The 20,350-nt window shown below is 47.6% G+C and overlaps 1 protein-coding gene across 1 annotated transcript; it reads left to right on the top strand.

Moving 5' to 3' along the window:
* Positions 1 to 275: 275 nt before the first annotated feature.
* On the top strand, positions 276 to 4,255 carry LOC145800918 (uncharacterized). Its single transcript, XM_082890676.1, has 5 exons — positions 276 to 450; positions 544 to 1,137; positions 1,220 to 1,318; positions 1,527 to 1,542; positions 4,227 to 4,255. The coding sequence occupies exons 2-5, from the start codon at positions 733 to 735 to the stop codon at positions 4,253 to 4,255; spliced, it is 549 nt and encodes a 182-aa protein (XP_082746802.1). The 5' UTR covers positions 276 to 450; positions 544 to 732.
* The last annotated feature ends 16,095 nt before the right edge of the window (positions 4,256 to 20,350 follow it).

The following is a 20,350-nucleotide window of genomic DNA, read 5'->3' as shown; positions in this document are numbered from 1 at the left end:
GAACACCATTGGGCTATACCTGCTGAGCGCTCTGGTTGACCTATCACAGGTCAGTAGATATGATTGGGGTGGCGCCGGCCTGGCTACCCTTTACTTTTACATGAGCGCGACCTCCCGCGGGCGGGGCGACTTACTTGGCGGCTACTGGAGAGCCTGGAGGTACTTTCTGTCCCCTTGATTTACATTTCTGCTTTTCATTACTTGTACATTGCACACACACAGCGCACTTTTACAGTCTGTATTTTGTTCTCAGCATTTCGTACTTACATTCTGCACTGCTTTTCTCAGCTATGGGTTTATGTATACTTCCCATCATTAGCCCCAGAGCTGGAGGTGGTAGGGATTCCCGTGACCCCATATTCATTGATATTCGAGGGCCCGCACCGGCCGAGGCCTCGAGAGACCCTCCTTCGCCTGCGACAGTATTTCGACACGGTGCGACATTCAGAGGTACCTCAGAACTTTCAGTTCTTTTCATTTTCATCTTTGATTTGCTCTGTACATTCTCGATTTCTGATTGGTTTATGCACTCATCATCCGCAGATTACATGGCAGCCCTGGGCGTCTCTGGGTGATGGCCTCCGACTTCAGTACATCGGGGCATCGGACATCTCCCAGTATAGGGTCCTGCTTGAAGGGCCGGTTGGCAGGGTATGGTTCCTGGGGGAGCGCTTTCTGCGCCAGGTATGGGGGTATCTTTCTCAGGATATTCCCGCAGTACCCCCAGCCAGTATGCGGACCGCTGACAGACTCTCTTACTCAGAGGTAGTCGGCGCCATGCTGGGCACTGATGCTTTACTGCATGTTGAGGAGGGGGACTACGCCACTTACCGTCACCTATACTTGATGCCTCCATTGACGGAAGCTCGTATCCCGATGATGAGGCCTGCCGGTACGTCATCCTCGGATCAGGCTCGGGCTCGAGCTACAGACGTCCCTTCTTCTAGCAGGGCTGGCACATCTAGAGGCGGGAGCAGACCGGTTCCTCCGACTCCGTCGATTCATCCTCATGTCGGATGGCCAGATATGCCTACTGAGTTGATGGCGTGGCAGTACGGGGCTAGCTCTCCGACTCTGATTCCACTAGAGCCTCCGATGCCCAGTGATCGATACGCCATTGATCCGGACTCACCGCCGGTATGCTCCACTTCTTTTCATTCATCATTCAGATGTTTAGACACTCTTCTGTTCACTGATGATTATGAGCTCATTTTTGCAGCCATCGCGAGGGTACATGGAGGAGGTGGTTGGACTGGTGGCCACACTCGAGGGCATGGTCCTGCGTAGGGAGGCACAGTTGTCTGTTGCGGGCATTCAGGTACCCTTCAGTTTTCTGGCATTTATCATACTTCTGATGACATGCTGATTTCTACTGCATCGATAGACTATTTGTGTAGAGCACATCTGACACACACCCCACTTGGACACTGTGTTTACATGCACCCACTTCATGTAGTCTTTGCTTGTATTTGCATCTGATGTATATATTTGGACTGATGCATTTGAATTGAACTCTTTGTTTTCAGATGCCTTCATGGTCAGGTCAGCCGCAGGCTAGGCCATCCGGGCCTCATTGGGAAGCTGGGCCATCTGGGCCTTTTCAGGGGGCGGGGTCATCTCGGCCTTCCCGAGGAGCTGGGCCATCTAGGCCTTTTCGAGGAGCTCGAGGAGGGCCCGTCCGCAGACGCAGGGCTCACGTTGTGGAGGTGGAGCCTGATGAGGAGGAGGAGGATGCTGAGGAGGAGGAGGAGGAGGCTACCGACCGTCAGTCAGAGACATTTGCTGAGGAGGGAGGCTCCGACTCGGATGATGATGACGGTGCGGAGATTATCCCGCAGAAGAGGACAAGGCGTGCTTCTCGTTCCCGCTCCCGAGGACTTTGATGTTGTTATTTCCTGCTTTATTTTTCTTTTTGCTAGTAGTTTATAGCACTTTGCACATTGTTAGGTAGTTTCATTTTCTGTAAAACTTGTACCTTGGTTTGTTGTAAAGCATGATGAAATGAAATAGCTTTTGAAAAGGTGTTTGTATTTTAAACTTTTAGCATCGTATCGCATCAATTTATTTCGCACAAAAATAAAATTGAATGGAAATGCGCATTGTGTAATCACCAAGTCAGGTAGTGAACCGACGCAACAAACTAAACAATTCAACTTACTAAGATATAACAGGACCTTAGAAAGTTTATAACTCGATAAGCAAAATACAACAACACAAATAAACCAGACTTTAACAAAAATTGCTTAAACAGAGAGCAATGACTCAAAAACACAAAACACGTCCGCTCGACAAACAACTCGATAAGCAAAACGACAACTCGATAAACAAAACTTAACAACAACAAATGTGTACTTCTGATGATCTGGGCATCGGAACGCATCCGAAACGGAGGGAGATGAAGGCCTTTGATTCTCCCGTTGCCTGGAAATGCTTGGAACTCTCCCTCGAAGGGTAAAACAGGGTCAAGGAGATACACTGCAACATTGCCAGCCATCCTTGGGAGCCGGCCGGCCATTTTTGGTGGAGAGAGAGAGCTGGCCGGCCATTTCTGAAAAAGTAAATGGCTGGCCAGCCAGAAAAAGTAGCTGGCCGGCCATTCAGTCCTGCAGCCACCAGATTTTTGACACGTGTCCCCGTGAATAGTGTTTTTCCTTCTATAAAAGCCTCAACTTCGGGAACATTCATTTCATCTTAGTGTTAGGCAAAGATGGAGGCATTTCTCGCGGAAAATATTACATCTTGGATCTCTTCTCTAGATGGCTCGGAAAAGCTGAATTTCCGGGGTTTCGGCTTGAATGCACTATTCACGCTGAGCCGTACTCCGTTACATCTCCCTTTTCTACATGCCGCGGCAAGGTTCTGGAATCCAGTGACGCATGTTTTTAGCTTTGGTGGTCAAGAGATATGCCCCACTTTCGAAGATTTTCAAGTTTTGATGGAGTCTGAGTGTTCTGAAGTGATCTTGTCCCAGTTCCGTTTTGGTCACGCCCAGGCTTTAGGGCGGATGTGTGGGCTCACAGCGCATGACGCTCGATCTCTGATCTACAGTGGAGAGCTGGACATCCTCGGCTTGATCCATCGTTTTTCCGACGCCGGCGACCGCAGCAACCATTATTGGTAGGGTTTTCGGCAACACGCCCTCTGCTTGTGTATGTTGTCTCACTTTCTGCTTTCCTCGGGCTTCGGCGGGGCTAGCATTCGCCTGATTGAAGTCGCCCAAGGTTTGAGAGAAGGAAAGAGCTGTATTGCCATGACCTTGGCCGAGACATTGATGGGCTTAGATTCTGTCTATCGCCGGGAGTCCACTGCTGCTGCAGGTAATGCTTTCCACCCGACCTCACATATATATATTTGCTCACATCACTCGGCCCTCAGGCTCGGTTTTTCTCACAAAACCCTTGTCTTACTTTTCTCTCATCGTACATCTCTCTATTCTTTATTCTCTCATTTTCCATCCCTCCCCTAGGTATGGTTAATGGATAAGTTGCAGGTTGTGGACTCTTGCCCTGTTTATTCAGCTCGAGGTTACTTCTTTCGACAGCGCCTAGTCAATGCTCTTGACGAAAGGTGGTGGTTCGATTGGATGTGCAATTTGTCTGCAGACGGCATTGCTTGGCGTTGTCCTTGGCTCAACCTCCCGGCAATGAGCTACAGTATGTCTCGGTTGATTGGGATCCAACTGATTGGTCTAACCCATTGTGTATTTTATTTTCCGTTCCGGTTCCTGCGTCAGTTTGGCCATGATCAGACCTGTCCACCGGAGGGGATTGAGTACCCAGCCGCTTTCCCGATCCGGGGCGCACAGCTCGCCCGATATGCCACGGCATGGCGGACTAGAGAGCTCCTGGCCCCTGCTTCCACTTTCAGTTGTACTTTGTCCGATGAGTGCGTGGATTGGCTCAATGAGGAGGCGCAGGTTGGGCCTAGTTTGGCATCAGACGCTCCGTCCAGCTCTGGGAGGGGACGCGGAGATACTTGATTCAACTATGCCTCAAATTTATTGCTTATTTAGCATTTTCAAGTTTTCTTTATGAATGTACTAAAAAGCAACCCCGATTGTATGCAAGAGCAGAAGAACTCAGTTTTTGAAATCAATGAAATTGAAAGTTATGGTACTGAAAATTTTCCGTTTTTGGTCCAAAAAATGGTCTTAGTCGTAAAAAGATTGATTTGAACAAAGTAAACTTTTATTAAAACTTTTCAAAACTATTTTCGATGTGGATCAGAATTGGACACGCCGGAGATCTGTTACTGAAATGCACAACCCCAGATCCCTGCAACTGGAAAGTTGCCCCTAGTCTGAAGAACAATGCGGCACTTCATAGCAACGGAAAGTTGCCCCTTGTCTGAGTAACTTTGCATCGTCACGGCAACGGAAAGTTGCCCCTAGTCTGAACAGCACTGTACCGGAGATCGCGATAAATGCTGATGGATAGAGATGACTGAGATGATCAAGATGGACAGAGTTGATCGGGGAAAAGTTTATGACTGAACTTCAAGGTGAAGCTGCCTACGTATCCCAAGGATGGGAATCAAGCCTTACGTAGTTCGGGCTAAGGTTCACTCGAGTATTTTCACTCTCCTTTTGCGCTCTAACTTTTGCCAAGGCCGCCCTTTGCGGGTTTTCAACCTTGCGAGCTCAGTTTTTATATTTTCTATTTTTTTGTGCCCTGAATTTTGCCTAGGTCGCCCTTTCGGGTTTTCGGCCTAGCGAGCCTTTCAAGGATAGTATTTCTTCAACTTGTCCATATTGATCGGTTGTGAGAACTCCAAGCCATCTAGATCCATCAGAACCATAGCCCCACCTGACCAGATAGCTTTGATGATGTAAGGACCAGTCCAATTGGGTTTGAACTTGCCCCTTGGGTCGTGGATGGGAGCTCGGTTGTCTTTGAGCACCAAATCTCCTTCTTTCAGATTCCTGGACTTAACTTTCTTGTTGAAAGCCCGGGCACTTCTGCGTTGATAGCCTTGGATGTGGTACAGTGCTTTCAGTCTTCTTTCATCAAAGAGCATGAGTTCTTCGAATCTGCTTTGCTGCCAATCTGCTTCGGCTATCTGGCATTCAGCCAATACTCGTAACGACGGAACCTCAATCTCAATGGGTAGAACAGCCTCCATTCCATAGACTAATGAATATGGAGTTGCTCCAATAGAAGTTCTGATTGAAGTCCTATAGCCCCACAGAGCAAACGGCAGCTTGTCTGGCCAATCTCGATAGGTTTCCACCATCTTCTGTAGTATATGCTTGATATTCTTGTTGGCGGCTTCAACCGCTCCATTGGTCTGCGGCCGGTATGTAGATGACTTATGGAAAGCCACATTGTATTTCTCCAACAAGTCTATCACTTCTTTCTTGAAGTGGGAACCATTATCTGAAAGTATCTCGTTTGGCACCCCGTAGCGACAGATGATGTTGTTCCTGATGAACTTTGCGACATGCGACGCCTTCAACACCGCGTATGATTGGGCCTCGACCCACTTTGTGAAATAATCTATCGCTACTAGGATAAACTCATGCCCGTTTGACCCCTTCGGGGTAACAGCTCCGATCACATCAATTCCCCAGACTGAAAAAGGCCATGGTGAAGTCATGTTGTATAGTTTCGACGGCGGGATGTTCATGCGGTTTGCATGGATTTGACACTTGTGGCATCGCCGAACAAAGCTAATACAATCCTCCTCCATGGTTGACCAGTAGTAGCCCTGTCTGAGGATCTTTCTGGCCAGCATTACTCCATTCATATGTGCTCCGCACTCCCCCCCATGGATGGCTTCCATCAGGCGTTTTGACTCTTCAGCTTCTACACAGAGCTTATGCATTCCCAGATGGCCCCTTTTGTACAAATTTCCCCCGCAGATAACGAACTGAGCAGCCATTCTTTTGACAGCCCTCTTATCTTTGGCATTTGCCCCTAGTGGATATGTCTCCTTTTCCAAGAAGTTCCAGATGTCGTAATACCAGGGGTTGCCGTCTTGACTCGTATGCTGGCACGAACTTCTGATCAATAATGACTGGACGCATCCGGACTCCGGACGGGATGTCTATCATAGAAGATAAAGTTGCTAATGAATCTGCAAACCTGTTGTTCTCTCTTACGAGGTGGGTGAATTTTAGCTTTTCAAACCGAGGAATTAGCGAATCCAAGGTTTGGTGGTATATTATCATCATTTCCTCCTTGACTTTCCAATCTCCTTTTGCTTGAGACACAACGAGGTTCGAGTCCCCAATGACGTCCACTCGTCTTGCCCCTAGTTCCAGGGCTGCTTCCAGGCCAGCAATACATGCCTCATACTCTGCTTCGTTGTTGGAAACCTTGAACCGGAGCTTGAATGCTAAAGGAATACGGGAATCGTCAGGCGCTATCAGCAATACCCCTATCCCATATCCATACTGGTTTGACGCTCCATCAAAGTACATCGTCCAAGTTTCATCTTCGACGTGCAGAATGGCTTCATCTGGGAATAGATACTCAACCGCTTCATTCCCCTCAACCGGGTGGTCGGCAAGGAACTCCGCTACCGCTCTCCCTTTTACTGACTTGCGCGTTATATACTTCAAATCAAATTCGGAGAGCAACAGCAGCCAACGAGCTAGCCTACCCGTAAGTGCTGGTTTCTCGAAGAGATATTTGATGGGATCCAAACGCGAAACCAACATTACAGAGTGGGCTAACAGGTAGTGCCGCAGCTTCCTGGTTGCCCATACCAAGGCCAAACAAGCCTTCTCCAGCGGCGTATAGCGGGTCTCGTAATCCAGCATCTTTTTGCTCAGATAGTAGATGGCTCTTTCCACTTTGTCTTCTGACTCCTGCGCGAGCATGCAGCCCATGGTGGTCTCAGTTACCGAAAGGTACAGTATCAACGGTCTCCCCGGCTCTGGCGGCGACAACACGGGTGGGTTCTGTAGATATTATTTGATCTGCTCAAAAGCTGCTTGACATCAGCCGTCTCACTGGAATTTCTTTCCTTTCTTCAGGAGGCCAAAAAGTGGTTCACAAGTCAAGGTTAATTTAGAAATAAACCGTCTTATGAATTGCACTTTACCCAGAAAGCCTCGCACCTCCTTTTCAGTCCTTGGTGGTGGCATTTCTAAGATGGCCTTAATTTTGGAAGGGTCGACCTCGATGCCCCTTTGTGTGATCAGAAACCCTAGCATCTTCCCTGCTGTAACACCAAACGTGCATTTCTGGGGATTCAGCCGCAGCCGAAACTCTTTGATCCTTTGAAAGAATTTTTGTAAGGCGGTGTAGTGGCCCTCTCTATCTTTGGACTTGACAATCATGTCGTCCACATACACCTCGACCTCTTTATGGATCATATCATGCAATATTGTAGTCGCTGCCCGTTGATACGTAGCTCCAGCATTTTTCAACCCAAATGGCATCACTCTATAACAATATGTCCCCCACGGGGTAGTGAACGCAGTCTTCTCCCGGTCTTCGGGTGCCATCACTATCTGGTTATAGCCTGAGAAACCATCCATCAACGAAAGCAAGGCATGTCCTGCCATGAAGTCCACCAATTCATCGATGTGCGGCAAAGGGAAGTCGTCTTTCGGACTGGCCCTGTTCAAATCTCTGAAGTCTACACAGACCCGAATTCTGTCATCCTTCTTTGGCACCGGAACTATGTTGGCCAACCAAGTTGGATATTCAGATACCAGCAGGAACCCTGCGTCAATTTGCTTGGTGACCTCTTCCTTAATTTTGAGGGCCCAGTCCGGGCGAATCCTTCTGAGTTTCTGTTTGACAGGGCGGGCCTCTGGATCAAGAGGGATCCGGTGCTGTACAATCTCAGGATCGATTCCAGGCATGTCTTCATAGGACCACGCGAAAACATCTTTGAAATCTTTTAATAAAGCGACTAAGCGCTCGCGCTCCTCTGAAGACAACGTGGACCCGATCTGGACCAGCCGCGGGTCCTTCTCAGTACCAACATTCACAGTAGTGATTTCATCCATTAAAGGTTTAACAAATCTCTCCTGCTCTTGATCAATTAATCGTTGCAAAACTGGGGGAATTTCTTCCTCGCTGTTTTCATCAAAATTTTGGAAATCCTGATTTAAGCAATAAATCAAAGGCACAGAAAAATACTCGGAAACCACATCCACATCATTCTCATTAAATACTTCGAAGCCGTCAGATTCCTCTGTTACAACAGACTCAAAAGAAAATGAAAAAGACGACCTAGACAGGACTGTGGCATCCGGGTTATCACTCCCAGGAATACCGGACTCAGACTCAGTCGAGCTGGAATCTGATTCCGACACAGAAGATTCGGTAGAATCAGATTCCGGCTCACTACCTGACCCGGAACTGCTAGATAAAAAGCCTTCTTCATATTGCCAGATGAGAGAAGGTGCGATAGATGCATCCAGGATCGGCGCTGGAAAGCCCGCAGCTATTTCATCTCCAATCACAGAAACCGAAGAGTTATCCCCCAAGCACTCTTGGCCGATTGGAGGATCTGATAGTAGACTCGCCAGTGCTACCCCCATTTCAAGCTCTGTGCTCTCAGAATCCACTGCTTCACACTGCTCAGTCTCAGTTGGTGGGTCTGTCTGCGCTTCGGCAACGTCATCCCCAGATAATTGTATATCGAAGAAGATTTCAAAACCAGGCACGCGCTCCCCCTTCGCGTTTAGCCATGGCTCCGGGAAGCCGCAGAATGGAAAATCTTCTCCCTCCCGGACGAAGCGTCCGTTTAGGGTACCCCAGATGGGCCTATGCATTAAATCAAATGGCTTCCCGGCCTTCTTTGCCCTGGCCCTTCCGGCCATTTCTTTTCCTTTCCTCACCCAGTCTTCTTTGGTGGGTAGATAACCCAGTCCAAAGGCATGAGGGTTGTGTGGCACTTCGGCCAACACTGAGACGCCTTTCCGGCCACTTCTCCCTAATCCCATTCCAGGGGTATGCTTTAGCTTGTTCATGAGGTATATAGATTGTGCACTAACGTACATGCCCTCATTTGCAGCCATGACATTCTGAACCACTTGAGCCTCGGCCAAAGTGAACCCCGATAAAAATACATCCTCCGTGCCGTGCTCGATTTCCAAGACGGGTGTAGACACTTCCGGCGGCGGATGGATTGATGAATTCCCGAAAACGATCGCTACCCCTTTCCCGTGAGGGTATTTTAGCATCTGATGTAGAGTGAAAGAGACTGCTTTGACCTGGTGCAACCACGGTCGCCCCAAAAGTAGGTTAAAGGTTGCGGGAACGTCCAAGATATGAAAATATGAAATTCGATGCTGTGTTGTCCTGGACCAACCTTGGTTTGAATTTTAACAGTCCCCATCACTTCTCTGCTGGTATTGTCGTATGCTCTGATCACTTGGGTGGTTGGGACGAAATCTACGGGCTTCAACCCGATTGCATATGCCGTTCTGGTCGGGCAGACATTAATCGCAGACCCGGTATCAACAAGTACCACCGGTATCCACTTATCTCTACACTCCACAGAAATATAGAGAGGTTTGTTATGGTTTGTGCCCTCAGGCGGTAGCTCCTTGTCCGAAAAGGTTAATGCCGGGGAACCTCCTCCCGGAAAAACCAGCCCAACCAGCTGTTCAGGCGTGGTATCTATGGAGAGTTTGGACTTGTCCATAGCAGATAGGACAGCTTCTCTGTGTACTCGTGATGCCATTAGCAGTCCCCAGATGGAGATGTCTGCTTGTATTTTCTTTAACTGTTTCAGCACAGCTTCATCTTCAATCTACTTCTCCTTCTGTCTCTTCGCTTCTCTATCTTTCCCGGATGCCTCGGGTTGATCTAGGTGTGGAGGCTTGAAGTACCGCCCACTTCTCGTCATATGGTCAACCTCATCGAGGTACCAAGTATCATCCGGCTGGTTATTCCCCCAGTCTTCATCCGTGTGGGCAAGACACAAGTCGTCATCTTCCCACCACATCCCGCTGGCGGCCAACAGACACCTGTCTGGCTCCGGTCCACTCGCACTCTTAGTGCTCTCTGTCCATATGCTCGCAGCGTTGTCTGTTTTCGTGCACGCGGCACTTTCAGTCCCCTCAGGGCCTCTTGCTTTTCTAATTCTCTCAGCCTCCTCAAATTTTCCTTGTTCCAACTGCGTCAGTACAGTCGTTTGCTCAACAGTTCCTACATCCGTAATGCCCATGTCCTGAGCGGAATTCTCAACACCGGCGCTCTCCGGCGGTACAACTTGATTTTCGGCCGTTCCGGCCACAACTGATATTTCTGCCCCTGCCGGGCTCTGTTCTGATTGGGCTTCCCCCACTGCATCCGGTTGATCTTCGAGCCATCCCGTGGCCTCCTCTGATTCCTCATAATCATACCAATTAATTGACGCCTCCCCCAGTTCCTGGTCATCAAGAAGTTGCAGGTTGGCAAAGTCCTCCCCTACAGCTGTCAGCTCATCTGCCCATAGCCCAGATCTATCCCCCCGGATCATGCATAGCTCTCCTGTCTCTGGCAATTCTACACTTAGCCCAATTCGGCTCGTCGATAGGATGTGCTTGCTTGGATCATAGGCTCCCCCGACAAAATTCTGTCCAGTTTCAGATTCAACAATCTCATTTCCTCCCAAAATCTGCCCTGTCCCGTCTTCGACGGTCACCACCATTGGTTCTGGTTGGGTTTTGGAGATGTCCACCATGCACAAGAAATCAGTGCAATCGGGGAGGAGCACCTCCGGCTTGGGTAGGTGGGTGGGCGTAATATAGATGCTAGGATCGTAAGGTGCGACCCCAGTCTGGATAAAGTTAATTCTTTTGGGAGGAGGAGCTTGGTTATGTGATGGGAGAGGGTTGGTTGTGACATTGGGTTGATCAGGAGGCGCGATCACTTGTTTGTCAATAAGATCTTGGATTTCATGACGCAATCTGTAACAGCGGTCGGTGTCATGACCGTGTTGTTGGTGGTATGCACAGTATTTTGATGGGTCGTAAGAGGAGGGGAGTGGATTCGGTAATGGCTTTGGTTCTAGGGGTTTTAAATGATTCTTTCTGATCAGTATTCCTAGAACTTTGGTCAGAGGCATATATAGTGGGGTAAAGGTTCTTTGGCCTCGTGGTTGGAATCGGTTGTTGGCTTGTGTGTTGCTTCCGGACGCGCCGGAGAAGGGTGTGGCAGTCATAGGTCTTGGAGGGGGAGGGGGAGTGGTGGTGACCATACCAACTTCCGAGGCTCTCGTATTTGCAGCGCCACTCGGGCCCGCATTGTTGTTACGGTTAAAGGTCCTCCTCGGTTGTTCTCTGTCCTGGTCAAACAGACCTTGCCTCATAGCATCTTCTATTTGCACCCCCATATCATGTAAATCTGCGAAGGTAGGGAAGGGGACTACAATCATTCTCTGCATTAATTTCGGGTGGAGATTGCGCACAATCATCCGAATTTGATCTTTGTCAGTAGGCCTTAAAGTCATCGTTGACGCCTTTGCCCTCCATCGGATCACAAAGTCCGAGAAAGATTCCTTGGGCTCTTGTCTCGTCGTTTCAAGATCACGGGTTGTGATCTCGATCTGAGTGTTGTATGAATATTGTGTGACAAAGGCCTCAGCCATCTCATCCCAATTCTTCTTCACTTCATCTGGCAATCTTGCGTACCAATGGGAGGCCACACCCGACAGGGTTCGGCCGAATAGTGAGAGTTTCTGTGGTCGCGTAAGGCCCATTGGCCGTAAGACATCCGCAAACAGTCGGATATGGACCATGGGGTCGCCGGTCCCGTCAAAACGGTCGATTTGTGGCATTTTGAACCTATCGGGGAGTGTTACGGCCTCCTCGGTATACCCATCTCCGATATTCGGCATAGCCTTGGCCCCTTGGGATTTTTTGAAGAGCTTCTCCAGTTTGCTCAATTTCAGAGCCGTATGATCAACCTCGACCTCGGATGGAGAGTCCGGGTGATTGGATGTATGAACCTTGGACAGTTGTGGTGGGAGCGGGGGCAGAGCCGGCCCCGTTGGAAGACTCGTGTCCTCTTGTAAAATTTGGACAGTTGGTACGGTATTCTGGGTATTCGGAGGAATATTCTGAACAACAAGTACCTGCTCAGGTATTGGGGCTCCTGCCGGAGGAGGGATTTGTTGTGAAGGAGACGCTGTATTCTGTTGTTGCAGTCTGGCAATCAACTCAGCCTGCTGGGCCATGACTGTGGCCTGCTGTTTGGAGAATTCCGCTTGACGGGCGGCATCATCGTGCATTTGCTTCATACTCTCCTGCATCTGGCGCATCAAAGCCTCCATCCCTGATGTATTCGGTTGATCCATCTGTCTAACCGGTATGTCTATTTCTACAGCAGTAATTGAGACCTCAGTCCTGTAGTCCTCTGATAAAGTAACCCACTGTTCTGACAACCTCTGTTCTGACGTACTGCGCCTTTTTGGCTTCCTTCTGGTAACAGGGGGTAGAGAACGGAACACTGGCTGTCCGTCGATTAGATCCTCAGATCGGTGGAGTCGACGACCTCGTATCCAAGGTGCTTGGGGAATGCCTGTTGGGTTGGAAGCAATCGTGCTAAAACTGACCTAGCGAAAGATAAATAAAGCGAAAAGGAAATAAATAAACAGATAAACGGACAGCGTAACAGGTTAAAATAAAATGCAAGACACACAGTCGGGCATAATCAACACACAGTCAATAAGCTGAAATACACACTGGCCTCGAACACTGATTATTATCCCTGTATCATTGTTCCCTGAAACAGAATCTGATATCCGCAGATAACTAATCCTCAAATACTGGCTGATGCCCGCAGGCTTAATACCCGTAATACCAAACTGATGCCCGCAGGCCTGATGTCGACAATACTGAACTGATGCCCGCAGGCCTGATACTGTCAATACTGAACCATAGCCCGCAGGCTTGATACTCAAACTCATATACTGATCTGATGCCCGCAGGCCTGATACTGACAATTCTGAACTGAAGCCCGCAGGCTTGATGCCCAAACTCATATACTGATACATGCATTCCTGTAGAGACGCACTCTAAAGCACATAACAGATAAGTGAGAGCCAAAACACCCCTATGTTGGGGTAAGGTTTCCCTGTCCTATTGTGTCAGGAGCTAGGGTTTCACTACGCACGCAGCGGTTTCAAACAACCTATAAACGGGTAAGCAACCTGTCCTAATTTGGAATGGTCACTATGGATCAGAATATGCACTAGGTCGAATGGTCAAAGAGGGTGCCCCGGTAAAACCGGGGTTTGTGTTCCCATACTGGCAGAGCCCACAACCGGTCAGCCTTATGGTCATGCCTTGACAAGACAAGCCTCCGGCAAACCGTTCAGGAATAGCAGATGGCAAACACGGTGTCCTAGGCGCACCAATGCAAATGCAATGCAAAGAAACACGCAAGTGTAGTCAAAAACAGATATCATGAGTTCGAGTCAAGCTCTCTAAATCCCCAGCAGAGTCGCCAGAAACTGTAACAAGCCCGCGGGGGACCTCGCTACAGCTCGGACTCGACTTTCGTTAGTCACGGTTCTAAGTCTGAACCAAAGAGTCCAAATCCGGCAAACCGTTTTTGAGAAAACAGATTTTTTTGAAAGAAGTGCCAAACATGGACTGCTTTTCCAGATACAGAGTCACCACCTAAATATTTTATTTTGGGAAATTTAGGAAACCCTGACTTGGTGCCAAAGGCCACGTGTCTGTCATCACCAAAGTTACCTCGGCTCGGGAACTTGGGTACGATTGGGGAAGGTCACTTCGTGAGCACCCCCGCTCGCCCGATCAAAGATCGGCCTCTACTAATCATGATATCTATTTTTGAAAACATTGTGAGTTCTTATTCCGGTTATTAGCCTAGGTTACTATGTGATGCTTGCAGCATATAAATATAGACTGGGTCGTCCGAATTGGAACAAAACATTTCATGCTTGTTTTTGAAAATGGTTTGCTACCCGCAGGTGAAACATTTGATGATTTATCCCAATTCAAATAACCCAACCTTCATCCACAGGCATTCAGGCAGTTATATCAGATAAGCACATAGCCTCATGGTAAGCATGCTATTCATGGCAGCTCTCACACGCATGCAAGGATGCTAAAGCATAAAACTTACCGAGTACTCCAAGCCAAAATAGAAACTACATTAGAAATCATGCATGATCCTAAGTATACAGAAATGCCTAATGCAACACATGCAAAATGCAACTATAGTAGTCTTGGCTATTCTAAACATGGCATATGGAATGCCACAGCTAACATGTATTCAACTTTTAAATCGAAAATACAATGCAATTAGTATGATGCGCCAAGCCCGGTGCATGCAATACAGATGAATGATACAAACATGCTGTCATACGGTATGCTAATTTAAACATGCCCTAATCTAACCATCGTAAGCGGATAAATAAAAGGGAGAAAGACGTGGGGTTGGAAGACATACATCACACTCACCCACACTTATTACAGTTGTGCCCCCACTCGGAGGGTCCGAATAAATATACAGTCCAAATATTACAGTCCCCAAATAAAAGAATATTACAGTCCAAAAATATTACAAAATTCTAATTAATTAAACAATTAACTAAGAAAGCAAATAAAACTGGCGTGCAGGCCAGGGACTGCCTTGCTTCTGATGGATGATGCATGTCCGGATTGTCTTGCGCGGTAATCCACCGGAATGCCCCAATTAGCCTCTGTTTACACCTGTTTCTTGAAATGCGTGCCAAGCCTTGAAAAGTTGCTGATTCTGCGTTTTGCTGCAACAGAGAGCAGGAAAGGGGCATAGCAATGTATTTGCACAGATATATGCATGTCTCGATCCTCGTGCCACCAATCACGCATACCGAGGCATGATGGCCGAGGAGTCGAAATGCACAACTCAATATAGGATGAATGCACATGAAACTACAGCTAAAACCTAACTCCATCATGGATAATCCGGAGTGTCGGCGACTGGGGAATTGAGACACATTCCGTCACTCGGAGTACGAAATGTACCTTGTTTCCCGTGCCCGGACTAACTCCTATTCCGGACACGATGCAATATGCATGATATGCATGAAATGCAACTAAGATACAATCCTAACATACTCAATGCTATGAAAATGAGATGCCTCGAAATGCGTGCACACGGGCACGCAAACCGAGAAAATGCACGAATGCAATGAAAATGATATGCCTCGAAGTGCATGCACACGGGCACGCAAACTGAGAAAATGATATGTCTCGAAATGCGTGCACGCGGGCACGCAAACCGAGAAAATGCACGAATGCAATGAAAATGATGTGTCTCGAAATGTGTGCACGCGGACACGCAAACCGAGGCGATGATATGTGTCTCGAAATGCGTGCACGCGGGCACGCAAACCGAGGCGATGATATGTGTCTCGAAATGTGTGCACGCGGGCACGCAAACCGAGGCGATGATATGTGTCTCGAAATGCGTGCACGCGGGCACGCAAACCGAGGCGATGATATGTGAAAATGACAAATGGACTTATACCAACATAAGTGAGCCTCAGGCGCACTCACATGAGATGCCGATGCAGAAAATGAAGTGCCTCGAAATGCGTGCACACTGGCACGCAAACCGAGACGATGCTAAAACGATGCGAATGACATGAAAACATGATATGGACTTATACTAACATGAGTGAGCCTCAGCCGCACTCACATAAGATGCCGATGGCAGAAAATGAAGTGCCTTGAAATGCGTGCACACTGGGACGCAAACCGAGGCAATGCATACGCAATGCAAATGACATGGAAAATGACAAATGGACTTATACTAACATGAGTGAGCCTCAGCCGCACTCACATAAGATGCCGATGGCAGAAAATGAGATGCCTCGAAATGCGTGCACACGGGCACGCAAACCGAGGCGATGCTAAAATGTGATGAAATATGGAAAAAATGATATGCAAGCATACTAATGGAATTTCAGCACTAAAATATGGGGGAAAACAGTCCCGAAATGAAGCGAAATGACATGAAATGCAAGGAAATGTCCCGAAATGCAACATTAGGCACCCGAAATGGCCTATAGCTATGCCAAACATGCACAATATGGACATGCAATGCAAAGACAGAAGCTAGACAGTCCCAAAAGATGCACTTTCACAGTTATAAACATGGCCAAAAAGCAAGTATAGGTAGGGGAAAAATAGCATGCAAGAATAGGGGCCAAAAGAGGGGTAATGAAGCAAGTGGTATAAGCAAAACTCAAACTGAAAAATTTCCTTCTACAACACTGAAGATGGACCAAAAATATGAACATTTACAGTATATGGAAGACCTCAAATCAGTATACAAATATGCCAAAAATGTGATGCAAGACAAGGCTCAAAAGGTGCTATAACATGAAGTATATAAAATAATCACCAAACAGAAAAAAAAGTGTGAATGAAACATGAAGTATAGGCCAAAATAAGGCCACTTTTAGTTCGGACCAAGGGCCAAAAACAGAAGCAAAGAGGGCTATCAATTTATGCAAAAATGGGGCCAAATAGGGGATATAACTACAAGTGACACATGGAAACACCAAACAATGTTGATCCCTTCTCCAATGTTGAAGAGGGGCTCAAAATAAGCCTTATATCAGTTTATAACATGCTCAAAAACAGATTGCTCATGGGCCAAAGATAGCATGCAAAATCATGACATACAAGATGATCAATGAAGCAAGTATATTATGGAGGGCCCAAACAGGGTTGAGCCCTTAATGAGAAGTGAAGATGAGCTCAAAAGATGGCCCTTTTCAGTTAGGGCCGGAGATTGAAACCAAAAAGAAGTGGGGTTTAGAAATAGATCAAGAAAAAGGGTCAAAAGGGTAAAAGTGTTACTTACCCTTGAAGATTCAAACTTTTGTTGCTTTTTGGATGGATTTGCAGCTTCTTTAGCCTTCAAGAATCCTTCCTTGTTGCTGGAAATGAGATGGTGGTGGTAGAGCTTGGTGGTGTAGAAGGAATGATGATTAGGGAGTTAGGGTTTTTTGAAGAGTTGAGAAGGAAGAAGATGGAGTTGGCTATGGAAGCTTGAAGAGTAAATTTTCTAACCCTTGAAGAGAAGGCCACCAGCTGGTTATATGGATCAAAAAGGGGGTGTAAAGGTGGGGGAGAAGGAGAGCAAAACTCCCCCACAAAATATCCCCCGGATACAGGAAATATCTGGGGGATATTGCCCCACAGCTGTAAAGTACACAGTGCAAGGAAGCAGGCCGGCCTCTTACTTTTGCTGGAGGTGGCCGGCCGGCCACACACCCTAGCCGGCCGGCTAGGGGTCAAAAGGGTCAAGGTGATTTTCTGGCCGGCCAGCTATTGGAGAGGTACCCCTATATGTGTACAACACAACCATGTAGTTGAAATTCCAAGAAAGTGGGCCCAAGGGGTTCAACAATGGCTCGGAAAGAGGGGGTCAAAAGGGTCAAGTTGACTTACTGGCCGGCCATGAACTTTTAGGGGCCTCTCATGTGTGTACATCACAGATATGTGGTTCAAAGTTCAAGAAAAAAGGTCCAAGGGGTTCAACATTAGCCCGGAAGAAAAGGGTCAAAAGGGTCAGGTGACCTTAATGGCCGGCCACCAACTTTTAGGGGCCTCTCAGATGTGTAGATCACAAATATGTGGTTGAAAGTTGGCAACACTAGCTCCAAGGTATTCAACATTAGCCCGGAAGTGCGAAAAACGGGCGCCGGGAGGCTCCGAAAGAGAGATAACTGGTTGTTGCAACAATTGCTGGCCTCCCACCCTTCAGTGACCTTCCTAGTGATAAAACAGAGGTACCTGCCAAAAATGAACGAAAACCGTTGCAAAACGAATGTTCCGAGGCCAAAACACGCAGTTCGGGGTCCCGAAAATGGGCTGTTAAGCACCGAAAATGGTATTCGACCTCGAAGTGGGTTTCTCAGCCCCCAGTGTCCCTCAAAAGGGATGAAATAAGATGTATGCCAAAAATCAGAGCAATAGGAGATGGTTAAGCGGTCCCGAACCGAGGCACACGGCCTGACGGCTCCGAAAATTGGGAACCGGATTCCGAAATGGGCAAAATGGCCTACGGCCACCAAATGTAGCCTATGGACATTGAGAGATGGTCTACGGGACCTCTCCCTTCCCTCGGGAAAAGAAACAGAGAAAACCGAGTCTGGCTCGCAAACCGAGACAAGGCACAGAAAAGGGTTCGGAAGTCCGGAGGCAGGGCTCACGGCCGCGACTTTGAAACTTCTGAACAAGCACATTATGCAACATCACCAAGCGCTCAATCGGTGACGTCTGAGTCTTAAGGTCGGTCAAAAATGGGGTGTCTACAGTTGTCCCTCTTTGACAGAACTCGAAAGTCATAAGTGACGGGAGTGAATGTCAAAGCCCAGAGACGACCCATTTTTGACAAGGCCGAAGACTTAGACAAACATACAGGATAAACAGAGATGAGCCCGCAGGCATGCCCGCAGGCAGGGGGCGAAATGCAAATGATATGCAAGAAGCCGAAGGTAACCTAATGATCGTGCAGACGCAGCATGCTGTAATGAAGCAAGTATTCGCAAATAGATGCAACAGTTTTAAGCAAGAATGCAAAGCAACAACTACATTTCATGCAGTTAAGAATGCGGAGGATTATTCAAACCCCGCCACGTCTCACACGGAGAAGATACGATACCTGCGCGATTCGTCTAGTCGCACCAGCCTCAATTGAACCGTACATACAATATCGTGCCTGCAAAAGAGAGAAATTGCAACAAGCACAATATGCTACGAACATATATTTAATGTGATTCCGAAAGTTCGACACACGCAGTGTCGGTGAGTGAATGCATCACAATGCAAAAAGTAGAACATGCGTGACAACGCATGCTTAAACACAGAAGTATGATTAACATCAAGAAACGTGCATGTTAATGCAGGTATGTTCATGAAAATGTAAGATAATGTAACATGAGCAGGAATCAGGGCGCTTGTTTGTCATGAAACAACGAGTATGGAAATGCGCGTTTCGGCGAGGACGACTCGACCACGGCCTCCGATCTGCTTCCTTGAAAGGTTACAACTCATTCAAAAAGGATACACTTTGATTTTGATGAGTGACGATGAGCCACATGTCAGAACTTGAAACCGAAGTCTCGACGGAGCAATTTCGCGACCGAAAGTGTACTTTTCTTGAACTTTTTCAGGTCCCGGGAACTCCGATCTTCCTCAAAATTTGCAGAGAGCTAGGTGAGCATGTGGGGATGATGGCCGGCCGTTTATCTTCCCAAGGAGAGGTGGCCAACCGGTTTCCACAAAAGCTAATGGCTGGCCGGCCGGCCATTTCTGCAAAAAGCAGATGGCTGGCCAGCTAGAAAAAGAGGCCGGCCGGCCATGGCCTTTTTCCGGGGGCATTTCGGTCTTTTTCCCTCCTTCTTGCATGCCTCTTCAACCAAGGTTTGAGGCTTATAAAAGGCAGCCGAACCTCACTTCATTTCTTGCTTCTTTCAACACTTTTCTCTCCAGATCTAAGTTTCACGCGCATTTCCCAACGCCCCGTGCAAATTGTTTCCGTAAAAACACTCGGTTTTAAGCACTTTGGAGCGATTAAATTCCGACTTCGAAGCTTCTTTTTGCATTTTCACCACTTGAGGTAAATTTGTCTCAGTATTTGGAATATTTTCCCGGGAGTTGACTTTTGTTGACTTTTTATTTCCCGAGAGTTGACTTTTTGTTGACTTTTTTCGATTTTGGCCCATTTTGCTCATTTTTGCTCCCCTTTTGCAGATTCTTGAAAATGGCGGGTACTTCTTCCCATGGCGGAGGTTTTCTAGGTGCCGGAGATGATTTCGATCCCATGACTCTACCTCCGAGGACCCGACCTTTCATTCCCGGGAGGTACCGTCCGCCAGCTCACGTCCTCCCGCGTGCCGTCTTCCGTCATTTTACCAGCTTTGACGAGCGAGCACCCGTGGATCTGCTTCTCAGAGAGCCGGAGCAGCATCTCTCTCACGAGGCCCGAGAGGTATTTACCTTATCTTCTGTATTTTACATTTCGCACCTTTGCCATGCTTGAACATGTAGTTTAGCTTATGACATAGTACTTTGCTTGCATCTTGAACATGTAGTTTCAACACTTGAATTTCTGAACACTCGGCTCATTAATTAATTGCGAACACACAGCCCACATTAGAACACACGGCTCAAATTTCAAATTCTCTGAACACGCAGCCCAGGTAGATAGTGAACACGCAGCCCACAAATTAACTGAAAGTTGAACACGCAGCTCAAATTTCAAATTCTCTGAACACGCAGCCCAGGTAGATAGTGAACACGCAGCCCACAAATTAACTGAAAGTTGAACACGCAGCTCAAATTTCAAATTCTCTGAACACGCAGCCCACAAATTAACTGAAAGTTGAACACGCAGCCCAAATCTCAAATTTTCTGAACACGCAGCCC

The sequence above is a fragment of the Camellia sinensis genome, chromosome 10 (genome assembly GCF_055761805.1).
Source record: "Camellia sinensis isolate YWXY chromosome 10, ASM5576180v1, whole genome shotgun sequence".
In the NCBI taxonomy this organism is placed as follows: Eukaryota; Viridiplantae; Streptophyta; class Magnoliopsida; order Ericales; family Theaceae; genus Camellia; species Camellia sinensis.
Note: the sequence above shows the minus strand (reverse complement) of the source record. Positions and strands in the feature narration are given on the sequence as shown.

Coding starts and splice junctions, on each gene's coding strand:
- LOC145800918 (XM_082890676.1), top strand. CDS start 733: ATGCGGACCGCTGACAGACTCTCTTACTCAGAGGTAGTCGGCGCCATG. Junction 1,138..1,219: donor TTGATCCGGACTCACCGCCG/GTATGCTCCACT, acceptor TCATTTTTGCAG/CCATCGCGAGGGTACATGGA.